Source organism: Mustela erminea, chromosome 6 (genome assembly GCF_009829155.1).
Source record: "Mustela erminea isolate mMusErm1 chromosome 6, mMusErm1.Pri, whole genome shotgun sequence".
NCBI lineage: Eukaryota > Metazoa > Chordata > Mammalia > Carnivora > Mustelidae > Mustela > Mustela erminea.
Window position 1 is genome coordinate 111,615,962 of NC_045619.1, and position 25,063 is coordinate 111,641,024.

At 37.0% G+C, this 25,063-nt stretch overlaps 1 protein-coding gene across 14 annotated transcripts in view; it reads right to left on the reverse strand.

The window, feature by feature from the left end:
* CREM (cAMP responsive element modulator) overlaps positions 1-25,063 on the reverse strand; it is a 71,557-nt gene that overhangs the window by 16,209 nt on the left and 30,285 nt on the right. For 6 of the 14 annotated variants that reach the window (XM_032349298.1, XM_032349296.1, XM_032349297.1 and 3 more), the window contains 4 exons: positions 17,862-18,008; positions 14,657-14,754; positions 14,355-14,497; positions 5,889-6,077 (listed from right to left, as the gene is read on the reverse strand). In XM_032349298.1, the coding sequence (XP_032205189.1) occupies positions 5,889-6,077; positions 14,355-14,497; positions 14,657-14,754; positions 17,862-18,008 (577 nt within the window). Of the gene's footprint in view, positions 1-5,888; positions 6,078-14,354; positions 14,498-14,656; positions 14,755-17,861; positions 18,009-18,155; positions 18,308-24,651; positions 24,934-25,063 lie in introns of those variants that run through there. The other 8 variants (XM_032349304.1, XM_032349303.1, XM_032349302.1 and 5 more) reach the window with 6 other exon arrangements.

Genomic DNA, 25,063 nt, shown 5'->3' on the forward strand with positions numbered 1-25,063 from the left:
TCATAAAAAACAGCAATTTCGGGGCACCTGGGTGGCTCAGTGGGTTAAAACCTCTGCTTTCGGCTCAGGTCATGGTCCCAGGGTCCTGGGATCGAGCCCCGCATCGGGCTCTCTGCTCAGCAAGGAGCCTGCTTCCCTCTCTCTCTATCTGCCTCTCTGCCTACTTGTGATCTCTGTCTGTCAAATAAATAAATAAAATCTTTTAAATAAATAAATAAATAAAAATTAGCTCATGTTCAATAGTATAAAAGAACATAGTCTGGAAAAAGAAATGATTTGCACATCTATCGAGTGTACAATAATAAGTCACATGGCACTGAGACCTTTTATTGTTAACAGTGGGCTGAATAAAGCCCATTCCCTTATATGATTAGAATTCCACCTAACCATAATATTAACTGATGTGCTTCTCCAGAGCACATGAATTGAAGACATCTGGCTATGTAAGAAAGTGTGGAGAGTAACCTAGACATCAGTCCCAAACAGACTCCATGACAGACTCTCTTCCATCTCAGCCATACCTAAGGGTTTCATTTAATAAAATGGTTTTATTAAACATTTATCATGCGCCAGGGACTGTGCCAGATACTAAGGACCTCTACCCAAACAGAAGTTATCTAGGCATGTCAAATATACCCTAAGGAGGTACAATAGGAACTGACAGGAGGTTATCTAAACCAGATCTGCAGGATCATGGAAGGCTTCCTGGAGGAAGTACTAAGATGAAGCCTGAATAATGTAAATGACTGACATAAGTGTTCTTGTCAGGGCAAATGGCTAAGTGTGAGGCCCTAGAAAGGAAAAGAGGGTGCGGCATAGCACAGGAAATGAAGAAATCTTGCACAGAGCTGCATTACAAAAGAGGGAGAAGTTGAGAGGGAAACATCTAGTAAAGGTGGCAAGGCCTAGATCAAGCAAAGATTTGGGCCATGTTAAAGATTTTGGACTAAGGGACATGTGGGTGGCTCAGTTGGTTAAGTGTCTGCTTTCAGCTCAGGTCATGACCCCAGGGTCCTAGGCTCCTTGCCCAGCAGGGAGCCTGCTTCTCCCTCTGCCTGCAGCTCCCTTTACTTGTGCTCTCTCTCACTGCTCTCTCTGAAAAATGAATAAGTAAAATCTTAAAAAAATTTTTTTTTGGATTTTGAATAACAAGTAACAAGACTTCACTGAGTAAGAGGCTGACACGGTTAGATGTGAATTTTAGAGATACCACTCTGAACTGACGAACTGAGTATAACAGAAAAAAAGAAAATGTTGGAGGTAGAGACATTTGTTTTTAAAAAGTATTAGTAGCTCCCAGGATTACTGGGAGGGATGAAAAAAGGGAGCCTGAGCTTTCAGGAACAATTCTCGAAAAACCAGACCAAGAGGAGATCTGCCACCGGGGGCATGATTAGGAAGATCAGGGAACTTCTCCAGCACTACCAGCTCCAGGGCAGCCACCCAGCAGAAGGGATGACAGGTCGGAGGGCATGGCAGTAAGTAGGATTGGACAGCAGGGGTGGAGAGAAGTGGAAGATGAGTGGTTTAGCTGGGAGGAAGGACAGATGACACACAGGTTCTTAGCCTGAAGCAACAGGTTGGACAGGAGTCCATTACCGAAATAGGGTAAACAAAGAGAGAGCTAGAGTGGGGAAAATGGATGTGACTTTGGACTGAAAGAGTCAAGAGATGTGTGTGGGACTTCTAAGCAGCTAGATGGGAGTCAGGGGCATGGTCAGAGTGCACTGACAACCAATGGGCAGGGATCAAGTCAGCCAGGGAGAGTGCGCCAGTCAGATGGAAGAGGACCCAGGACACAATCTTGACAAACACCGACTAACAGTAAAGAGATGAGCAGACGAAGATTAGACCAAACAATGAGACTGAAAGACATGTAGGAGAGAGAAAAGAAAAAAACTATTAAGAACACAGTATCATGATGGAAAGTGAAGGAAGCAGGAGTCAACAGTGTTTAAATACTGCTGAGGGGGGACGCCTGGTGGCTCAGTTGGTTGAGCAGCTGCCTTCGGCTCAGGTCATGATCCCAGCGTCCTGGGATCGAGTCCCACATCGGGCTCCTTGCTCAGCAGGGAGCCTGCTTCTCCCTCTGCCTCTGCCTGCCATTCTGTCTGCCTGTGCTCGCTCTCTCCCCCTCTCTCTCTCTGATAAATAAATAAAATCCTTAAAAAAAAAAAAATGTTTAAAAAAAAAATACTGCTGAGGGATCAATCAAGAGAAGGACTGAGAACTGGCAAAGAAATCCCGTGGCCTGTGAATGGAATGACAGGAGGGAAGGTGACCACGTAAGTGACACAAGAATGCCCACTGACCCTGTATTTAACATAGAAGTAGAACTCCTACCCACCATTATTTTAAGAAGAGGAGAAAAGGAAAGGAAAAGAAAAGGCAAGGAAAGAAAAGTTAAAAGAAAACACAGGGAATCAAGATTGGAAGAAAAGAAACAAACACCTTACTTGTGTTTGATAAAACATTCACATACCAACACAGATAGATTTACAAAGAATAAGCACTTTATTAGAAGTAAATTCCGTTTGGCAAGATTAATAAATAAATTACGTTTTAACAAGTCAATAATATTTCTCTGCATCAGCAACAACTAGAAAATGTATTGCTCATAATAGCAACAGAAACCTTCAAGCATTTAGGAACTTAACAAAGAATATGAAGTACTTCCACAGGAAAAATTTTAAACTACTAAAAAGCTAAAATAAGATCCAAATAAATGAGACATTCTACAGTTTGGAACAGGTCAATTTCACATTATAAAGACCTCAGTTCTTCCTCACCCTTATACACAGTTCGTAGGAATGTAAATTGGTGCAGCCACAATGGCAATCAACATGGAGGTTCCTCAATAAATTAAAAACAGAGCTACCCTGGGTGCCAGGTGGCTCAGGGGGTTAAGCCTCTGCCTTCGGCTCAGGTCATGATCTCAGGGTCCTGGGATCGAGCCCCGCATCGGGCTCTCTGCTCAGCGACGAGCCTGCTTCCCACTCTCTCTGCCTGCCTCTCTGACTACTTGTGACCTCTCTGTCAAATAAATAAATAAAATCTTAAAAAAAAAAAAATAGAGGGGCGCCTGGGTGGCTCAGTGAGTTAAAAAGCCTCTGCCTCCGGCTCGGGTCATGATCCCAGGGTCCTGGGATCGAGCCCCGCATCGGGCTCTCTGCTCAGCGGGGAGCCTGCTTCCTCCTTTCTCTCTGCCTGCCTCTCGGCCTACTTGTGATCTCTGCCTGTCAAATAAATAAATACAATCTTTAAAAAAAAAAAAAAAGTTTCATTAAAAAAAAATAGAACTACCCTATGATTCAGCAATCACACTACTGGGTATTTATAAAACAAACAAACAAAAACAAATACTAACTGAAAAGACAAATGCATCCCCATATTCACAGCAGCATTATCTACAACAGCCAAAATATGGAAGCAACTGGAGTGTCCACTGATAGGTGAATAGGTAAAGAAAATGCAGTGTGTACACACACACAAACACACAAATACACATAATTATTATTAGGCCATAAAAAAGAAGGAAATCATGCCATTTGTGACAACATGGGTGGAACTTGAGGGCATTATGCTAAGTGAAGTGAGTCCGAGAAAAGACAAATACCATATGATTGTACTTACAAGTGGAATCTTCAACCACCACCACCCCGGGACCTGAGTGTGATACAGAGAACAGAGGAGTGGCTGCGAGATGGGAGGGCTGTGCTGGCAGGGAGGGAATGTACAAAATGGGTGGTTATCAAAAGGAACAAACTTCCAGTTACAAACTAAGTCCTGGGAATGTGATGACATACAGCACAGTGCCTGTAGTTAATACTGTGCTCTCTGTTTGAAAGTTGCTAAGAGAGTAAGTCTTAAAAGATCTCTCATAAGAAAAAACCAATCATAATAATGTGGTGGTGGATGTTAACGAGATTTATTGATTTATTGTGGTAATTACTTAGTGTGTATAAATGAATATCAAATCGTTATGTTGTACACTTGAAACTAACATAATTGCCATATGCCAGTTATAGCTCAATTTAAAAAAGGACTTCAGTTTCCCCCTAAATTAATCTATACATTAAAAGCAACCTCATTATTGGTTTTATTATTATATTGTTATTATTTAGAAACTCAAATTTATTCTAAATGCATACTGACGAATAATGGTTCACTAAGCTATATCAGCACTGAAAGAATTTTTTTTTTTTTAATAAAAAAGGGAAACTTGTCCTGTGCGATAACAAACCTGTATCGTACTACTGGCATATAGAAAAGGAGACCAGTATGGGAGCACTGGGATGGTATAGTCAGTTAAGTGTCCCTCTCTTGGTTTCAGCTCAGATCATGATCTCAGGGTCATGGGACTGAACTCTGCGAGAGCCTCTGTGCTCAGCACAGAGTCTACTTAAAACTAACTCTCCCTCTGCCCGCCCTTCCTGCTCTCTTTTTCTCTCTAAAATAAATAAATCTTAAAAAAAGAAAAAAAAGTAGACCAATAGTACAGAATAGAGAGTTTTGAGACAGATCCAAGTATACACGAGAACCCACTGTATAATTAAGATTTTTAGCCCCATAAATTAATGGGGAAAAGACAAACAATGAGTAGGGGAAAACTGGCTCCCTATGGAATTCAAAAATGAAATCCACCTAGTACTATATACCAAGGTAAAACTCTGGTGGACTAAGGACAAAAATGTGAAAGGTAAAACTATAAAGCTAATATAATTATTATAGGAAAATATCTTTGTGACTTACAGAAGAAAAAAGAGTTCCTAAATAAAATCCCACAAGCACAGAACTCTAATTAGTCTATTATCTACGCAAAATAGAAAAAAAAAATTTTAAAGCTCTTCTGGTGAAAGTATTAGGTTTACAGTGGATTTCCATATAAAAAAAGATAAATTAGAAGAAATAAGGATTCTTTATGGTTATTTATTTAGACATAGAGGGTTCATGATAATCAGGGGAAATAAAGCAGGTGGCTTTGATTTTACAATTAAAAGAAAACAAAGTATTAGGTATGTACTATGAATTTGTTTTACTCCATAAATGGAGTGCAACTACCACTCAGTTCTCCATACATTTTTATTATAGTCCACATTAACCCCCAAAATACCTAAGAGTAAAGCTAGTATCAAGAGATTCATCATTCAGAATCTGCTTTTTTCCAAACTTGCAAGACTTTCAAACCAAAAGAACAAATATTATTCTCTTTAAAATTAGTGCTACATCAAACATCCTAAGCAAATGCTAAGAGGAATAGAGTTAAATGAAAACATAGGATTTTTACAAGTTGTATTAAACACATTATAGTTACTATGAGCAAAACTGAATGAAATTAAAATAACGTATAACTTGAATTTAATTGAAATCCTAGGTTACCCTAAAAGTTTAGGGTTACATCCCAAATGTTTCATTTTACTACTTCCACCTGACATTTAAACATACTAGAATGGTCTAAAGAGGAAAAAAAACAAAAAAGCATTTGTTTTGAAATGAAATGTCTAGAAATTAGATTTGAAGGAAAAACCCCCAATTCAGTGTACCACACACTGGATATTTAAATCTTCACAGACCAGGTAATAAAAATATGTATTAGGTACAACATTTATAACCCCCAAATGAAGATTATTTACTTAATTAAAAAGTTCATTCACGTGTCCCAAGTCTTTTTCCCATCATGCTATTCAGAAGAGAACCTTTCTTTACAGCCAATAAAACCTGCTAAAAAGTGAAAATCATGTAATTTAACGTGTTGTTGAATGTACTAAAATAAGTGCCTCCCCCCAAATCTGCCTCCTGTATATTTCAGGAAACTATAAAATTCCCACTAACTGGTGTGATATAGTGAGGCATAGGTATTCTAAATGTACGAGATTAATAAACTATACCTTGAACAACAACCTGGCTGCCTGGGACAAAGAACTGCTGTGTGCCATCAGCTGACTGTGCTGCATACTGTACAATTGTAGCACCTGGCGGAGGAGCTCCTGAATTTGTCATTGTTAATGCCTGCAGTCCCTGAACACCATCAGATCCTGGGTTAGAAATCTGGATTGTTCCACCTTGGGCTATAGCAACTTAACAGAAAAAGAAAAGAAATATTAGAGAATTTCAAGATTCACTTGTAATAATTCCATATTGGAAGAATATACTGTGGCTCTGTTAATTACCAATGCTTCTCATTGTCAGTTTACCCTTATTTCTCTATGCTGGATTGATAAGGAGATCCTTCTTCATGGGACAACACTCTGAAAAAGCTCATAGACACTGGAAAATATCTTCTATTCAGAATTATTTGACATACATAGAACCCAGGAGTTTGTCTCCTCCCTGGTATCCATCCAGCTAAATTACTTAAGAGGAAGAGTGGAGATGAGGACAGGGAGGAAGACCGGCTTCTTGGTTTTCTCCTTCTCTCTCCGATGTTTTTAGTTATAGATAAATAGCATTCTTCTAATATTTAAAAAGTAGTCAGTAAAATTCCTTGAGCATCACAATTACAATGAATTTACACCTTCATTCAGCCAACTACTTCTCTAATTTATCATCAGAAGAAAGTAGCTCTTAATGGAATATATTACTATATATTTTGGTTTTAAAGCTTAAGTCTACAAAACTGTAACCTTTACCATTTTGACTATGTCAGGAGAATCCTGAAATACAAAGCATTAAGTTGCAAGGGATCTTAAAATATATAAATATATATTTATTTTTATACACACACACACACACACACATACACACACAAATTTTTAATATAAAAATACTGAAAGAATCTGTGCTACAATATTTACCTCTATCAAGTGTCTTGAATAACTGCAGCTCATGGCAACAAATAGGAGGCAGAATTCCTCTAAACACTGAGACTTGCCAGTCACGTTTAAAAGTTAACATATTAACCAAAAGTTCCCAAAGAACAACTGATCAAATGTTTTGTTTTTAAATTTCACTCTAATAGACAAATAACCACTGTTTAAAATATCTGAGAGTTCGGTATACTTTAACGTAAATATTATGACTCTATGGTTTAAGTGGAACCAAAGGCTATGCTCTCAAAAAAAAAAAAAAAAATCACATATAAACTAGCTCATTAGATTTACAATGAAGACAATGACACATCAGAATAACACAACACATATAAATCAACATAAACGCCTTAAAGGAATGTTACAGTAGTGTCAAAATATATGTTAAATATTTCTGACTTATTCCTTAACGTTTTCAACAGTATCAAAGCAAAACTTGCATAAACTACTTGGGAAGAGTAACAAATCTTTAGTTCCTCAACCTGAGGCCTAACATAGAAAGATGGTTAACATTTTTAAAAAGATTTCTGCAAGATTCATTCTCCCTTTTTTTGCTCTTTGACAGGCCACCATTAGGATAGGGTTGACAGAAACTGAAGAATCAGTTCATAATATCAAGGATCGCTTCTCGGCCTTTTGGCTAAGATCAAGGATGCTGAGGTTGAGAAATTTATGTAATTTATGTATTTCTTTATCTGGCTCACGTAGAGCATCATATTCTGTACACATTTTAAAAACAAGATTTCAAGGGTCTCAGGATTCACCCTTTGTAACAAAAGGGTTTGGAAGAAACCTAACTTTCTTAGAACTATGAAAGAGAAGAGATATTGCTTCCGCAGATCTTCATGACTGGACATGAATTTACTTCATATGTTATCATTTATCTGAATGTGTGCTTTCAGTTGATAATTAGTTTGGTGTTACAGAAATCGTGCTTTAGAAGGAGCAGGCACAGGCAGTGTAATCACAATGTGGAAGAAACACAAAGCGCAGCATATAATAGGCACTCAATAAATGATGAATGAATGGCTATCATTTCTTCAGGACAGACTACATCATAAACAACTTGAGCTACTTGTGAATCTATAAGAGTTAAATAAGGTATGGTTTCAAATTCTAATTACAGAACTTAATTTTCAGTGCCAATACAATTAACAAGATTTGGGACTGGTAAAAAATCCAAGGTAGTTGCTGCCAAGGATAAGAACATGAAATAGCTAGATAACAAAGACCCTTACTTTTTCTCTTTTCATATTTTCTTTTTTTCCACCTTTTATTTTTTTCAATAATGTTTCCTCATAGTTCCAAATAAACTTCTTTGCTTTCACGCTGTGAAATGTAAATACATAAAGAATCTGTTCCTCTCAGGGTACGTGGATGGCTCAGTGGGTTAAAGCCTCTGCCTTCAGCTCAGGTCATGATCTCAGGGTCCTGGGATCGAACCCTGCATCACACTCTCTGCTTAGCAGGAAGCCTGCTTCCTCCTCTTTCTCTCTCTCTCTGCCTGCCTCTCTGCCTACTTGTGATCTCTGTTAAATAAATAAAATCTTAAAAAAAAAAAAAAAAAGAATCTGTTCCTCTCATCATTTTATTTTCTGGTCAAGTCATTATATAATTAGTGGAAAACAAAAGCTATACACACACACACACACACACACACACACACACACACACACGCTAGCACTAGGGGAAAACATTTCTACTGATAAGTCTTGTACTTTAACCTAGCTCTTATTTTTTATACCAAAGGTACTTTTGATTTTGGCATTATCAAATGACAGAGGACCTTACCATTCAAAATGTTACCTCTCATTTGACAATAAACAAGATTTCCCAATGCTTCAGGATACTAGAATTAGGTCTCTCTGTGTGTGTATTCAAGATTTGAAGAGGAAACTATTCAGGTTACAAAATACTCAAGGATAGCAAAATATGTGTTTTCAGTAAACACGTATCAAGATAAATAGTGGGAAAAATTAAGATGAAATTAACTGAATGACTTCAGTCACATCTTTTGTTTTACCTAATTACTTTTTTAAACTTATGAAAATTTACTAGTAAACATAAAAGTAGAAAAAATTGTGTGTCATCTATTTTCCTTCCTTGCCCACACATTCTCAAACTTTTTTTTTTTTTTTTTTTGGTGGGGGAGGGGGTCTGAAGTATTCTAAAACAAATCCCAGACATCATATCTGGCTAACCATTTTTAATTAAAATGATTGGCCCATATGGAGGCCATTAGTAACCAATGAAGATAAGATACCATGGTATTTCTGACCAATTTTACTTTGCAGACCTAGGCTTTTTTAATGATTTCTTAGACTGACACATGCAACTGAGGTATAAAAGCTTCTACCTATGGCCTCACTGCTGATCACAATGAAGAGTCCATACTGGTCTATGAAGACTGGGATGCAAACATAAGTAAAAGTGTCTTTATTTTAGCTTATATACATACCGATTTTCCTCTTTTAAGCAATCCTTAATAACATTAGTTTGATAATCTAAATTGAATTAAAATTGAACTAGATTATATAATCAATTAAATTCTACTTCAACGTCCATATTAAAAGATTCAAGCCTGTTAGTGTATTACTGCTCATCATAATGGTGGGTAGAGGTTAGGCTCTGTTGTCCTAGTTGTTCTGGGAGTTAGCTAACTTTTTTTCCCTCTTAAGTCTCAGGTAAGCTATTCCCCATAACTAAATAGGTCACTCTATACCCACAGTTTGAACGTTGGACACACTGACCCTACGTTAAGAGTTTGTTTAGGGGCGCCTGGGTGGCTCAGTGGGTTAAGCTGCTGCCTTGGCTCAGGTCATGATCTCAGGGTCCTGGGATCGAGTCCCGCATCGGGCTCTCTGCTCAGCAGGGAGCCTGCTTCCTCCTCTCTCTCTGCCTGCCTCTCTGCCTACTTGTAATCTCTCTGTCAAATAAATAAATAAAATCTTAAAAAAAAAAAAGAGTTTGTTTAGACAGAGTATAAATCACTAATTTACTAAGCATTTTTCTATTAAGTTGGTTTTAGTGGTTGCAAAAATGTCTCTATATACATCCTTATATAGTCAAGTTACTGAGTTTCGAATCAGTATTAACCCAAGTACAGTTTCTCCACTCCCAACTTACCATACACCAAAGTAACCAGGATGACCTATCAACCAGTGTAGGCAATAAATTCTTTAAAAATTCCTAGTTTACAAAACTGTATTTAAAAAATCTGCTACTTCTCTACTCACTGCCATTGAGCACTCCTTTCCCAGAGCTATTAATATCACAGAAGTAAGAAAACATTTTGTGTGGGATGAAAATTTGAGAATTTTGGCAAAAAACTTTTTTTAATTAAAAAAGCAATATTTTAAAGTTTTGTATGATCAATAAAGAAAGAAGAAGAGAAAGATAAGAGTTCATGACCAAATGAGGAAGGAGTAGAATTTATTTAGATTAAGATTTCATCTGACTTTTCGTCTGATACTAATATCTTTGTAATCCTAAACCTGAATATATGAGCTAATTCAAATACATAAACATTAAGTGTTTAATGATAATTTAAAATCCTCTTTATTCCAAATTCCAAATGAAATTCATAAATAAAATCCACTTAATTAACTTTATAAAGAACAGCAGACCTTATGCCAGTGAATTCTCAAGTTTAAATTTAAAAAAGGGAGCATGGAACAGAACCTGTGAGTACCTGTGCCTTAAAAACCAAGAGTTTCATAGAGCTGAAGGGAGACTAAAATAGCCTTATGCTGTAACAAGAATAGCAACACCAAGATTAAAAAGCCAGATTTACATTAACCAGATACCTTCTATGTTTGCTTTGAAAGCTACCTTGGAAGAATGTAAGCAAAGTCATTACTAAGAACTACAAATGCAACTGCATTTACTTTAGAATGCTACACCTATCATGCAAATTCCTTTTATGGTGTTTATTCATAGGAGTCTCCTGAGAATTCTGAATTCTTTAAGTAGCCCACAAAGTTCACACAGATCTCTTTTTATAATGGTGGATTTTGGATTGACCCACTTACCTTTAGTGTATAAGAATTCCAGTAAAGATGGGTTAACAGAGACTCATTCTAACAAGGTTCCTAGTAAAATAAAGTAGGGACAAGCAAAGAGACAAGGGACATTTAGAAAAAAAATAATCTTGGGCAACAGTCCTTAACTGGTAAGGGAAGAGGTCAGGTATAGCAGAGTGAGGAACAACAACAACAACAACAACAAAAAAAAAACTTTGTTTTTAGAGAAAATTTAATGAATTAAGAAACTGCAAACATTTAAATTCCTTTAGTTACTTTCACTATGTTTATGAAATTCATTCCCATTTAATGTAGATCTTAAATGGCTTATGCAACAAGTAACATTCTTTGCTAATTCTGAGATTATTAGAACTGCTCTCTTTCAGAAATATCTCTTGAGACAAAACAAATTTTCTTTGGCCAGAATGACTTAATTGGCCTACAGCAATCCTATCCCTAAGATCTGTACTTCCAGAAAAGATTTTGCAAGTGTAGCTGACTTTCTTGGTGTTGCAATAATGAATCCCTGTCCATTTAAAAGTATTTTTACTAATCCCAGGGAGTAGACTATTCTAACTTTCACTTCTTAGTTTCTGTGATTAAAAAAATAACTTGAAAAAATAAGGTGAACTTCTGTCAAAAACTTCCAACTATTAAAACATATGAGAAAGCCTGAATACGCTCATTTTTATTTTATTTCTTCAACTTTGACACACAAAGTCCTTTAGTTTTTGTTTTTAACTCCAACTAGCTCATTATACTAAATTAAAAATAAGTAATCTAAAATAATAATCTTTGGGGAAAAAAAAAGCAAAGCCTGGGGGAAAGTCATTCATAAATAAAAACTGAAGAAAGAATTAAACCTACAAAAAACACATTTTACAGTAAAAAGTTATGAGAGGGTCTCAAAAACAGGTACGTGTAAATAACCCAGAATTATTCTCCAGAAATTCTAGTAAACTTCTGTAGTCTAAACCCCAAAGGACACCAGTAATTATTTCATTTTTTTTAGATATCCAGGGAGCAACATTAAAGCATTAATACCTGTTAAGATTCCTACTAAGAAATCTGATTAATGAAAATGGATCTTGTTTATGTGTAAATATATATTTACCCTCCAATGAAAGTAAATGTCTTTTTTAAATACTTTAAATGTTAGTATTCACCTTTCAGAAGAAAGAAATATCAACATAACCAAGTGTCACTAAACATCTAAGAGATGCATTTTAACTGCAAAGGCAGTTACCACTCTTCATGAAGCAATAAAAATGGCAGTTTCTACCTGCAGAGAGCACATACAAAGTAATCACATCTTTTAACACCTGCCAGGATCATATTGTATGGGTCTAAATTAAGAAACCTCAATAAGAGACAGTCTGTGACCTCTAATGAGGCAAACAGATAAACATCTAACTTCTAAACTTTCGATTTGCTGTTCTCAACCATTAACTCCTGACTACTCCCACCACCCTGCACCCACAGTGACGTCAGTCTCCTGTCAGGCCCCGGCTGCAAGTGGGTGCACTCAGAGCACAGGAAATACAGGCTTTGTTGCTACCTGGAGGGAAAGTTCACGTATGAGACGCTGGCTTACATTTCTGTTTTGTGTCAAAAGTAGCATGTCTGTTTTATGCCACTTTTCCCTCTTATTTCCTTTTGTCCTCATGCTAACCCCAAAGTGTGGCAAATTTTAGTATTATTCCTACTTGAAAGACCCCAAGATGGGAAAATAAAGCTTCTCTATCTGATCCAGTTGGTGAATGGCGGCACTCGGAGCCTTCCCCAGACCATCCCTAGCTTCGATATTCTTGCAACCCAATGCTTTCACAATTTCAAATTTTCAACTAATAACCTAGGCAAAATAACCTACAGCATCCCTTTCCATATCACTTGTAAAGAGATCACCACTTCTATAAATTCCTAAGCAGCGTCGGGATATGTCAAAGAAATGTTTAAGATGAAAACATCTTAGATCACCCCCAAACTTTAAGATGTCTTAGCATTATTTCATCAGTAATTTCCAACCTTTTCCCTATCACACCACAAATAGAAAATGATAGTATGTGTACAACCCACTGCTCAAGACCAGACCTGAACAATGAGGAGTTTCCAGCAGCTCCAAGCCCTGCCCAGCCACTCCAGGGACTGAGAGCATGAGGCGCTCACACTTGTGTACCTTTGTGTTGCCCTACAGAAGCCTGCCAGCTGGCAAACTCTGATTTACACTTCTAAAACTCCCACCACCTATTCTGACTGGGTCAGACAGAAAGGTATACAAATCAGAGAAATAATAATAAAAAAAAAATACAGTGAAACCTCAAGGTCTAACTCTTGACACAGGCAGTGGCGAGTTTCCTTTTCCTAACATTGACTTTGGACCTGTTCATTCAGCACCCCATAGAGGTTGTGGACAAATTATACCCCAATTCTGCTAGGTGTCATGGTAGGAGAACCTGAAGAACCAGAATTGCCAAATGAGAATTTGTTTAATACTGCAAATCTACCACCATCAAAATAAAAAACTCTAAAAAACTAATGACTATATAAGGTCTTCCCATATATTAAAGAGTATCATTTGTTTTAATAGCCACAACTTAAAGACTTGAGAGTTTTCTAGGTATTACTGTTTTTATAAAGGGAAAACAGAAAACATATCTAAAAATCTTACCTTCATATTTAAACCAACACAGTATTTAATACCACATACATTCCATTACCTAAGTAGCTTTTATTTTAAAATATTTTTTCTTTTTCCTAGCTTTTCTTTCTCCTTTTTGTTTTTCTTCCTAGCTCTTGTTTTTTTACTAAAGCATTCTTATGTATATCAAATGTGCTTGATTTGAGAAAAAAAATCAGTGCTTTAATTAGAGCAAAAAGCACAGGATTAACAGCCCATTAAAATGCACAAGACTAAATGTGAACGTATCTGTTTATTTACAGCTTTTGATGTTTAAAATTTCAAATAAAATGATCTGTCCAATTGCTGTACTTTTAAAAAAATAAATCATTTTTCCATTCTCTTCTAGAAAAAGCTGCAGCACAAATTAACAAAGACTAGTGAAAACATAATTACATTTAAAACAATTTAGGAAACATTATGTACCTCTTTTAGATTAGTAAGCATAATATGTAATTGTTGGTAACAAAAGCCAACAAGAACGAAATACAGACATTTATATCTTATGTTTGCATGCATCTTATAAAGATAACAAAAACAGTAAGTTTTAAATTTTTATCAGACATGAATATAAACATATAAATAGGCACACCACCCTCCCTTTATTTTTACCCCAAATTTTTCTTCTATATTCAGTAAAAATACTTTAACTTTTCAAAAGTATATGACAGGTCTCAGTACAAATCTCTCACTTCTTTAACATGTACTTTTCATTCTATGATACACACAGTTTAGATATTACGATGCATTTTTAAATGAAACAATTGAATGCCAAACCCAAGTTGCTTCAATGTAACTAGAGAAGACTTAAAGCTAGCACTGTAACATAGCGAATTGCAGCATACATACTGTATTGCCCCGTGCTAGTCTGATATATGCTAGTCGGTACTGCCATGGTAGCGATGTTAGGTGGCGTTCCTTCTTCCTCTGATTTTTCTTCTTCAATCTTGGGAACACCAGGCACATCAGAGGAAAGTTCATTCAGTATTTTTCTAAAACATAATTTGACAACAGAAATAATCAAGTTACATGAATGAAATTTAAAACAGAGAAACTATTATGGACTTGGTTTGATACATAATTATTTGATACATAATTATTCTCCCTTTTTGGAAAAGGTATCTTTAGAGTAGGAAACTTAAATAACTTACCTATAAGAGGGTCTTCGTGAAAGGATTTCTCTACGTTTATGAGAATCAATTACACCTTCTGATTCTGCAGACTCATCTGTCTCTGCAATTGTTGCTACCTATAATACAAGAGTTTCTGAAATGCATCATAAAATATATGATCTCCTTCATTCAAAAAACGGTGCTTAAGGGTCTAGATGCCAGGTGCTGGGAAAGTGTCCAGCAACAGAACACATTGAACCTGCACTACTGCAGCGCACAACTGGCTTAGGAAAGGGAGCAAAGACACACACATATTTCAGTTGTAGAGCAGGTATGTGTGGACAGGAATGGCTCAGATAATAAATACTACAGAAATGCAAATGAAGGTGGTTGGCATGGCCAGTGAAGTTTCACAGGAAAGGACTACATATAAGATACCTAAGACTTAAGATCTCTACCCTAAACCTACACTTAGAAACCCAATGGGGATTGAGTGAGCTAGTGACAGGCAAAATAAAGTGTCTGGACTTCACTGTCCTCTTTATAATACCACAGCTGACTTGAGCTGGGTCTTCAAACAGACAGTAGATAGATTCAAAGAAGCAAACAAGTAAACAAGCCTGATTAAAGTTAGGATTTATAGGACAAGAAGTCAGATGGGGCTTGATGGTGGTGAATCTTGAAGGTCAAAATAAGGAACTTCTCCTTAAAAGGAAGATCAGAGTTTTAAGCATGATTTCATTTTTCAAGTCACATAATAATCACAGGATTTTAAGGGAAGTCTGCAAACTAAAATAATGAATCTCTACAATCACGTGATGGCTCTCAATATACCTTGCCATTATCATTCAGGGGCTAGGGTAGTTTTGAGTTTATAAAACTCACTTTTCTTCATATTACAATTACAGGAGAATCTGATTTGGGCAAAATCAAAAGAACTTGTTTAAATGTCAACAATGCAAGCAGGAATATATACTTCTTGAAGCACACTGGTGTACATAATGTTCACTTGCACATATGACCATGCATCTCTGGTCAGGGCCACCCTACACATAAGCACAGGCACCAGTGAACAGAATTTAGAAAAAAATGTTATGGTAATCAACAATCATATGTCCCCACCAAACAGTATCACTTTACACTAGGCTTTCACACATCTCTCATATACTCGTAACAAAGCCCGTATGTGAGGTAGGATACTATTTTACCCACTTTAGAAAAGTGATAGCTAAAGTTCACATGGATAGGTTAAGAGACAACCATTGTTCAACAAGCAGGAATTCTAAGACAATATCCACTGGCACTTACCTCTACACCAAAGATAATTAAATCACCTACTTAACAAAACCCAAAAAAGCCTACTGAATATAAGATAATACTTTCTTCCAATAGCTGCCAGAAATATCTAGAGCAGAAATATCTGCGTCCCAATAAAAGTCCTAATTCAAAAAGGAGAGTGGAAAGATTTTCTTGTGCTATAATTAGGGTCAGAAAGAGTCAGACTCTTGGAACCAAGGGTCATTATGAGAAAAAGAGAAAATGCTAAGATTGATTCTTACTCTTTTGAAAAGACACTTGTGCAGCAAAGCTAACTAAGCTTTTAATGCATGTGTATTTATTACTTCAAATACCATGTTGCAACCTTATTCTGCTATAAACCGTACTCAAATATGCAAGGGACAAGACTGATTATGTATGCACCCCTATGTTTTCCTCACCGATTTTTTTGTCATCAGCTATGTTCAAATAATTTCAACATCTAAAGGAAAATAACTGACCTAAAAAGAAAACAGAAGTAAATTCAATAACTAAGAAAATTATGCTTTAAAAAATGCATACATACTTACACCCACCAGAATGGCTAAAATCAACAACAGAAGAAACAACAAATGTGGACAAGGATGTGGAGAAAAAGGAACCTGGTACACTGTTGGTGGGAATGCAAACTGGTGTGGTCACTCTGAAAACAGTGTGAAGGTTCCTCAAAAGTTGGAAAATAGAATTACCCTACAATCCAGCAATCACGCTACTGAATATTTACCCAAAGAATATAATAACACTAATTCAAAGGGATACATGCACCTCTATGTTTATAGCAGCATATTTATAATAATGAAATTGTGGAAGCGGCCCAAGTGCCCATAAGTGATGAATGGATAAACATGAGGTCTATACTACAATGGAATATTACTCAACCATAAAAAGAATGAAACACGGCCATTTGCCACAACATGGAGAGCAATCGGGAGTATAATAATGAAAAGCTAAATAAGTCAGAGAAAGACGAAAACCACATGATTTCACTCAGATGGAATTTATGAAACGAAACAAGCAAAGGGGAAAAAAGGGAGAGAGAAAGAGACAACCCAAGAAACAGACTCTTAATTATAGGGAATAAGTGACAGTCACCAGGAGGGAGGGATGTAGGGGGATGGGTGACATAGGTGATGGACCGTAAGGAGCACACTTGCTGTGATGAGCTCTGGGTGTTGTGTTGGAAGTGCTGAATCACTACACTGTACCCCTGAAACTAATATCACACCACCATGTGTAAACTAACTGGAATTAAAATAAAAACTAAAAAATTCATACTTAATTTACATCTACTGATGCATAAAAATGTTTTAGCTTCAAGAAATGTTAAGGATTTGTAATCAACTCTGATGACAAACTTAAAAACAGATCTCTGGATCATAACCATAATAATCATGTCTACAAAAACCAAGGTTTTATCTGAGAGGGGATGATGATTAGAAGCATAATACCAAGGTAACAATAATATCCTATCGTTCTTATAAGTTATAGATATTGAACTAAAAATAAACTTCCACCTACTTAACTAATGTAAGTACTTATGAAAACAGTAATCTTTATATTACTATTTTTATCAGGCATCTTCAAAGAATCCTCAAAACATTTTTAAGAACCATTGGAGAGCTTTGCTAAATAAATCTGAGTCTGAGCACAGAGCAACGACGCAAAGAATTACTCATCTGGCAATTACTCACCCTGTAAATTAAGAACAAAAAACAAAACTGCAACTCTTAAGTCAAATCATGTATTTAGCAGGACACAATGCACTTTGCATAGGAAATGGAAATTCCCCCAAATTTCTAATAAAAAGACTTGAGCATAAAAGCTACACAAAGAAAAAGATGATACATGAATTAATAAAAGAAAAAAAAAAAACAAAACAAAAAAATAGAAGAAAGTCAAAGACAAATCATCCAGGAACGCAGCTAACCTGAACAGTTTGTATTTGTGGTGACTGAATAACCGATGGCTGTGGTGTCTGAATTACTCCCTGGACATGTACAGTTTGGCCTGAAGGTAACTGTACTAGAGTTACAGCTGGGGAGCCTCTTCCGGTGCCTGATCCAGCTACAGAAACCTGCAAAAATGATCATCATTCAGGATTAAGGCTGGACATTTTCTGTTTTGTTTTGTTTTTAAAGAAATACCACTCACTATTATGACTGGCCATTTCTTCCTTCCTTTCACCTGCTTCTAATAAATGACAAGCTCACGGGGTACTTACCATTAGGAGGTGGTTACTGTCCTGGAACAGTCATTCTCTGATGTGATAGATATTAAAGAACCCATGCTCCTCACTTTCGGTTCCCATGCTTCGATGGCTAAGAATGTTCCAAGCCCAAAGTTCTAAAGCAGTTAAACTACCTCACTACGACCTCACGACTATTAACAGTGAATCCTTATTTAGGCCAAAGTATAAATTACCCTCTCCAACTTCCTAAGAGAAATTGGAGACAGAACTTAAATATGGTGAATTATTTTTTAATAGACGAAATGTTCAAAATAGGATATTCTGGTACTACTCCAGAGATAAGCTAATGCCTTGTCTCTATACTAATGAAAGTCATACTTTTATGTCCCCATAATCACAAAAAAGGCACAGGCCAGAGGAATTCCAGGATTTCTCATGCTCTTAGTGTGTCTGATCCAAAGACAGTGCCTGCCTTAGATCTGAAATGTCCCTCTTACAGTTTTCCTCCTTGCTACCTCCAGCATGTACAGAAAGGGCCAAAACCATCACTTAGCTTGCACAAAGAAAGTACAACCATCTCCCAGTACCCCTGAGTAGTTTCAACAGAGATCCCTATAGCAAAACACAGTACTTCCACCCCCGCTGGATTCAAAACCTGTCAAGTTTTCTAATTAGTCAACAACTCAATCCTATAGGCAGGCCAGTGTAATCATATAAACTTTGCCTCTTTTTACTGTTTCACTCACTATTCAGTATGACTTACTTAAAAGAGTCAAAGACTTTGGAAATGAAATAAGTGAAATAAGCTACCAGTTTCTGCTACAAATGGTAGTAGAACCACAAGATCTAAAACTTTGAAGGAACCCTCTATATAGGGCCTCACTTTAAGAAACACCAATGATTTCCAATCTACTTACACTTAAAAACAATTATTAAAAACTGGGCTTATAATAAATAATTGTAAGATTTATTTATAAGCTCATTTCTTTAGAAAGCAAACTTCTCTGGTAATCCAAAAGTAAAAATCTTTCATCCATGCAAGAGAACCTATGTGATGAGCATTGTACTAGGTGCACTAGGGTAGAAATAAAATTGGTAAAACTAACACCTAAGAAACAATAGCACACCAAGCACTGTAGAACGAATTGCTCCACTGTATGGGCCATGAAAGTCAGGGGAGTACAGAACAGAATGGGTCTGAACAATACGTACAGGCTTTGTGTAGAAGCCACAGCTTGAGCTAGGCCTGAATAATAGACAGAAAAGGGCAGACACACCCAACATATAGCCCAATGGGCAAGTTCATCCCACCTGCCCCTAGAGCATTATTGTCTACCTCAGATTTTAGGGGAAAGAAAAAGATCATACCATAGTAGAACAAATACATTTAACAACCAGAAGTTTAAAAAAAAAAAAAAAAAAGGAAGGATTTGTTCTAGAAATGACAAAGCAGCACAAAAGACACATCTGTATAAACAATAAAAAGGCATCCACCTCTTTGTGGACAAATTACCAAAAGGTATACCTTCAGCCACACAGATAATTCTCAAACTTTTTAGTCTCTCAGGACACCTGTACTCTCTTAAAAATTATTAATGACTTAAAGAGCTCTTGCTTGATTTATATCCAGTCAGATGCCGTAAATGTTTAACACTCAGTGTTGGGGAAGAGAGAACCTTGATTTCAAATGTTTGCTGATTTCTGTAATGTGAAACCCCGACTATGGCAGATTTCAGGTTACCAACAGATGACACTGAACATAAAGCTGGAAAAAGATGCAGGCAATCAGTTCTCACAAGCCAGCTCCAGCATATCACTGGTTATATGTATATGTATCAATATTTACCATATTAGAAATTAAAACTGAAAAATTTTTATACCTTAAAAATAATTCTACTACATGTTAACACAAATAGCACTTTATTAAAAATAATTACATTTTCCAAAACAGAAAAATTAGTGACGAGAGTATCAATGTTTTACTTTTTTACAAATTCTTTCAATGTTTAATTTATTTGAAATCAGCCAAATTTTCATACCTACTTGTGCACTGAATCTGTTACAAGATTTTACTTGATAAGTGAAGATTTGGACCTCACCGAATTTTCTCTGTTACTACACCAAAACTGAACAGGTGGTTATTTCATAAAAATCAGTTGCAATGGGGAATATGAAACCACAAGTTATATTAAAATCCACTGACCAATCCTGCACTTTGAATGGGTCTCATGCATGATTCTGTAACATCACGCAGTAGTTATTTGGAAAATATTGGCTCACTGGATTAAGCAGATCTCCCAAATGCTGACGTATTTCATGATACTTTATCAGAAAACCTCATTCATTAAAACCAACATCAATCTCATTAGAATACTATAAATCGAAAAGCTACCAAGCTCACAATGTAGATACAGGATTTCCCAAATTCAGAACTTCTCCCTAAAAGCCTGAATTTTATCATAGACAATAAACACTGCTAACTGTTTTCCTTGAAGTGACAAGCTTACTTCATTTGCTTTTAAGAAAATGTTTTCCAGGGGCACCTGGAGGCTGGTTAAGCCTCTGCTTTCGGCTCAGGTCATGGTCTCAGGGTCCTGGGATAGAGCCCCGCATCGGGCCCTCTGTTCAGCAGGGAGCCTGCTTCCCCCCTCTCTCTGTCTGCCTCTCTGCCTACTTGTGATCTCTCTTTCTGTCAAATAAATAAATAAAATCTTAAAAAAAAAAAGAAGAAGAAGAAGAAAAAAGAAAATGTTTTCCAAACGCTCAAGTTTGAATAGCCATGCTTTGGCTATTGGCTATTCTTTAGAGAAAACTGATGTCCTATGGGAAAAAACTCAGCTAGTTCATTTCAACACTCAAACAATTACACAAGTGTTTTTCTTCAAGAACACCATCAGTCTTTACTGCACAGCAGAAAAGCTTTCAGTAAACATACCAATTTCATAACACAGAATATTAGAACAACATGTACTTAAGGATCAGGGTTTGATACAATTGGTACTATTTACGGCTTCATCGTGGTATTTTTGTCTCAAATAAATCCGTAAAATCCTTTAAAAAATTGTTTAAATGAAATGATGTGTCGATTTGTGTTTTTTTTAACTTGCAAAGTGAATGGCGGTGAAGAATACACTGATTACTGGTATAGTTTGATGTCACTGACTTGATTCGTGCTAAGGCACCAACAGCTTTAATCCTACCCTCTTCTGTTTTTACACCATCAGTATAAATATCATTACAGAGAAAAAGGAAAATAAATCTTAGCATTATTATGAAAATAGTCTGGTACTCCTAAACCTCCTGAAAGTCTCCCCTAGGGTTCCGCACACACATTTTGGAAACCGCTGTTCTATCCCAATGCAGCTCTTAGACATCCCGCTCACAATGTAAAAAACTGAGCACTGAGCAGGCTGTGATTTCAACTACAGCACAGAAGCACAACCCACACCACCATAACCCAAAGCTTGAGAGAGAGTTCGCGAGTCAGAGACTGAGTGAAATATAATATGAATTACACCCAAGGGGGCGCCTGGGTGGCTCAGTGGGTTAAAGCCTCTGCCTTCGGCTCAGGTCATGATCCCAGCGTCCTGGGATCGAGCCCCGCATCGGGCTCTCTGCTTAGCAAGGAGCCTGCTTCCTCTTCCCTCTCTCTCTGCCTGCCTCTCTGCCTACTTGTGATCTCTATCTGTCAAATAAAATAAATAAAATCTTAAAAAAGGGTGCCTGGGTGGCTCAGTGGGTTAAGCCACTGCCTTCGGCTCAGGTCATGATCTCAGGGTCCTGGGATCGAGTCCCGCATCGGGCTCTCTGCTCAGCAAGGAGCCTGCTTCCTCCTCTCTCTCTGCCTGCCTCTCTGCCTACTTGTGTTCTCTGTCAAATAAATAAATAAATAAATAAATAAATAAAATCTTAAAAAAAAAAAAAAAGAATTACACCCAAGAGTACTACTGGTATCATAGATTGGACCTGTGGATTAAAATGCTGGATGGGGGCGCCTGGGTGGCTCAGTGGGTTAGGCCTCTGCCTTCGGCTCAGGTCATGATCTCAGGGTTCTGGGATTGAGCCCTGCATCCGGCTCTCTGCCCAGCAGGGAGCCTGCTTCCCTCTCTCTCTCTGCCTGCCTCTCTGCCTACTTGTGATCTCTGTCTGTCAAATAAATAAATAAAATCTTAAAAAATAAATAAATAAAATAAAATAAAATAAAATAAAATAAAATAAAATAAAATAAAATGCTGGATGGCACCCACAAGCATTTTCTGTGTGGAAATACTCCAGCTTTAAAGACATCAGATGGGCGCCTGGGTGGCTCAGTGGGTTAAGTCGCTGCCTTCGGCTCAGGTCATGATCTCAGGGTCCTGGGATCGAGTCCCGCATCGGGTTCTCTGCTCCGCGGGGAGCCTGCTTCCTCCTCTCTCTCTCTGCCTGCCTCTCTGCTTACTTGTGATCTCTCTGTGTCAAATGAATAAATAAAATCTTTAAAAAAAATAATAAATAAAGACATCAGATATTCTGAAGAACTGAACAACTCAAGAAAGATCTGTGAGGTTTTGATAAAGATAAATCATGCTTCAAGTTATTTTAAATACCTTTCAAGTATAATTTTCAAGATTTTAAATTATTAAATAAATACTCTATCAAAATGGCTTGGTGTTAGTAATACCTGCTGTGGAAAAGGAGCTGTAGCCACTAATACAAAACTGTACTCCTAGAACTCTGGAGATAAGTTATAGGAATTCTGTAACTACAGCGAAACTTCTCTATGTCCAAACTCTGGACAGTGTAAAAGCTCATGAGACAACTCTTTTGTTAAACTGCGGAAATACAGGCTGAGAAGCTGCGCATATGACAAACTCTAGAGAATTCAGATGTATCCTTAAAAAAAAAACCCCAAAACCCCAAATCCTTAGATATAGAGACATTCTATATTCAGACACTGTATACTCACTGGTTTTGCCAAAACTGGTGATCACTACTAAGCCTATCACTGTATTGGTAAACTGGCTAAACTTCACTGCTACACATTAAAAAAATAATAATAATAATAAATAAAATAAAAATAAAATTCACGTGGCTCCCTACCTTTAGCATTTCAGTATTATTATATGATTATACTGAGCATATGAGCCACAGCGGAATCTACAGCATCCTTGAAGTAGGGTATTTTACACAGGTGACATAGAAGGAACACTGGCAGTGATTCAAGGACATGCATGCAGGCTCAAAGGCAAAAGTAGGCAAAGAAAGGTGGCACATTCAGTTTTAGGTAGGCTACATTGAAAGCAAGTGTAGGGTAACTACGTGGAAGTGGTAATAAGCAAGGAGAATTTTGCAACTGATGCTTTAGAGCTAGAAAACAAAGATCTGAGAAATACTAAGAGCAATCTATTAAGAGTATTATAATTACTTTATTCCTAATGTGCAAACAGAAGTCCAAAGCAGCTCTGGAAAAAGAGAATAGTTTTTCCTAAGAGACACTAGTATAGGGACACAAACTTTAGTTCATCTGAACTAATATATGCATACTGCAGGCAGAAATAAAGAAATATTTCTGGGGCACCTGTGTGGCTCAGTCAATTAGGCGTCTGCCTTTGGCTTGGGTCGTGATCCCAGAGTTCTGGGATCAAGCCCTGCGTCAGGCTCCCTGATGGGCGGGGAGCCTGCTTCTCCCACTCCTAACCACTCATACTCTCTTTCTCACTATTTCTTTTGCTATCTGTGTCTCTCTCTCAAGTAAATAAATAAATAAAATCTTAAAAAAAAATTCTCATAAACATCAAATTTTCATTCTAAGACTTAATATGCAAAAAATATCACAAAAGCAGGTCATACTTATGAATTAACTCATTCTTTTATTCTCTCAACAAATATTTATCAGGAGCCTGCTGTGTGGGCCAGTCTAGACAGTAGGGACATAGCAATGAACAAGAAAAGTTTCTGCTCTCCTCCATCAGAAAGATACAGAAAACTGAAGACAAATACAACATTTTTTATTGGTGTTAAATTTTTTTTTTAATTTTTTTTTTTTAAAGATTTTATTTATTTATTTGACAGAGGTCACAAGTAGGCAGAGAGGCAGGCAGGGAGAGAGAGGAGGAAGCAGGCTCTCGGCGGAGCAGAGAGCCCGACGCGGGGCTCGATCCCAGGACCCTGGGATCATGACCTGAGCCGAAGGCAGAGGCTTTAACCCACTGAGCCACCCAGGCGCCGCTGGTGTTAAATTCTTAAAAGAAAAATGAAGGTAAGGAATCAGAGTTACAAGGCAGGGGTAGTGTGGAAGGAGGCTAATCAAAATATACCTGTTGTGGAAAGCTTCTCAGAGGAGGGAACATTTGCATAAAAAGCCTAAATGAAGAGAGGGAGAAGACCAGAGGAAGATCTAGGAGTATATTCATCACTTTCTAACAATCATGTAGGCAGCTACTTAAAAACATAAATAAAAATGGGTGTATTTTATATTCCATAATTTTTATACCTCTTTTTATGAGGCTCTAAAAGTGCGTAGAATGAACTCATAATAGACATGATTTACCTTTTCTTCCAGATCCCCTGAATAATCCTCTTCCACAGGATGCCTGAAACATAGATTATGCTGGTGCCACCACATCCACTAACAACCCCACTATAGACAGTAGTTAATCTGAAGTTAAGATGATGCAATTGACAGCCTTACTTGGCTTTGCAATTAAAAAAAAATCCTTATAATGACACTTGTAACTGGGAAAACCTCACAATGTTGTAACATGGCACTTGATTAGCACCTAGTAGACTACCTCCAGTCTGTAGCCAGGTTCCCTTATGATGGGGTTTATGATGTCACAATACAGCTGCAAATGTCACAGAGCTACTGGGCCTGCATTCAAGACAGTTAATAAAGGATGAAAAAAAGTGAATTCACAATATAGCAGATTTCACTATCAATTCTGCTCCTGAGAAATAAAATC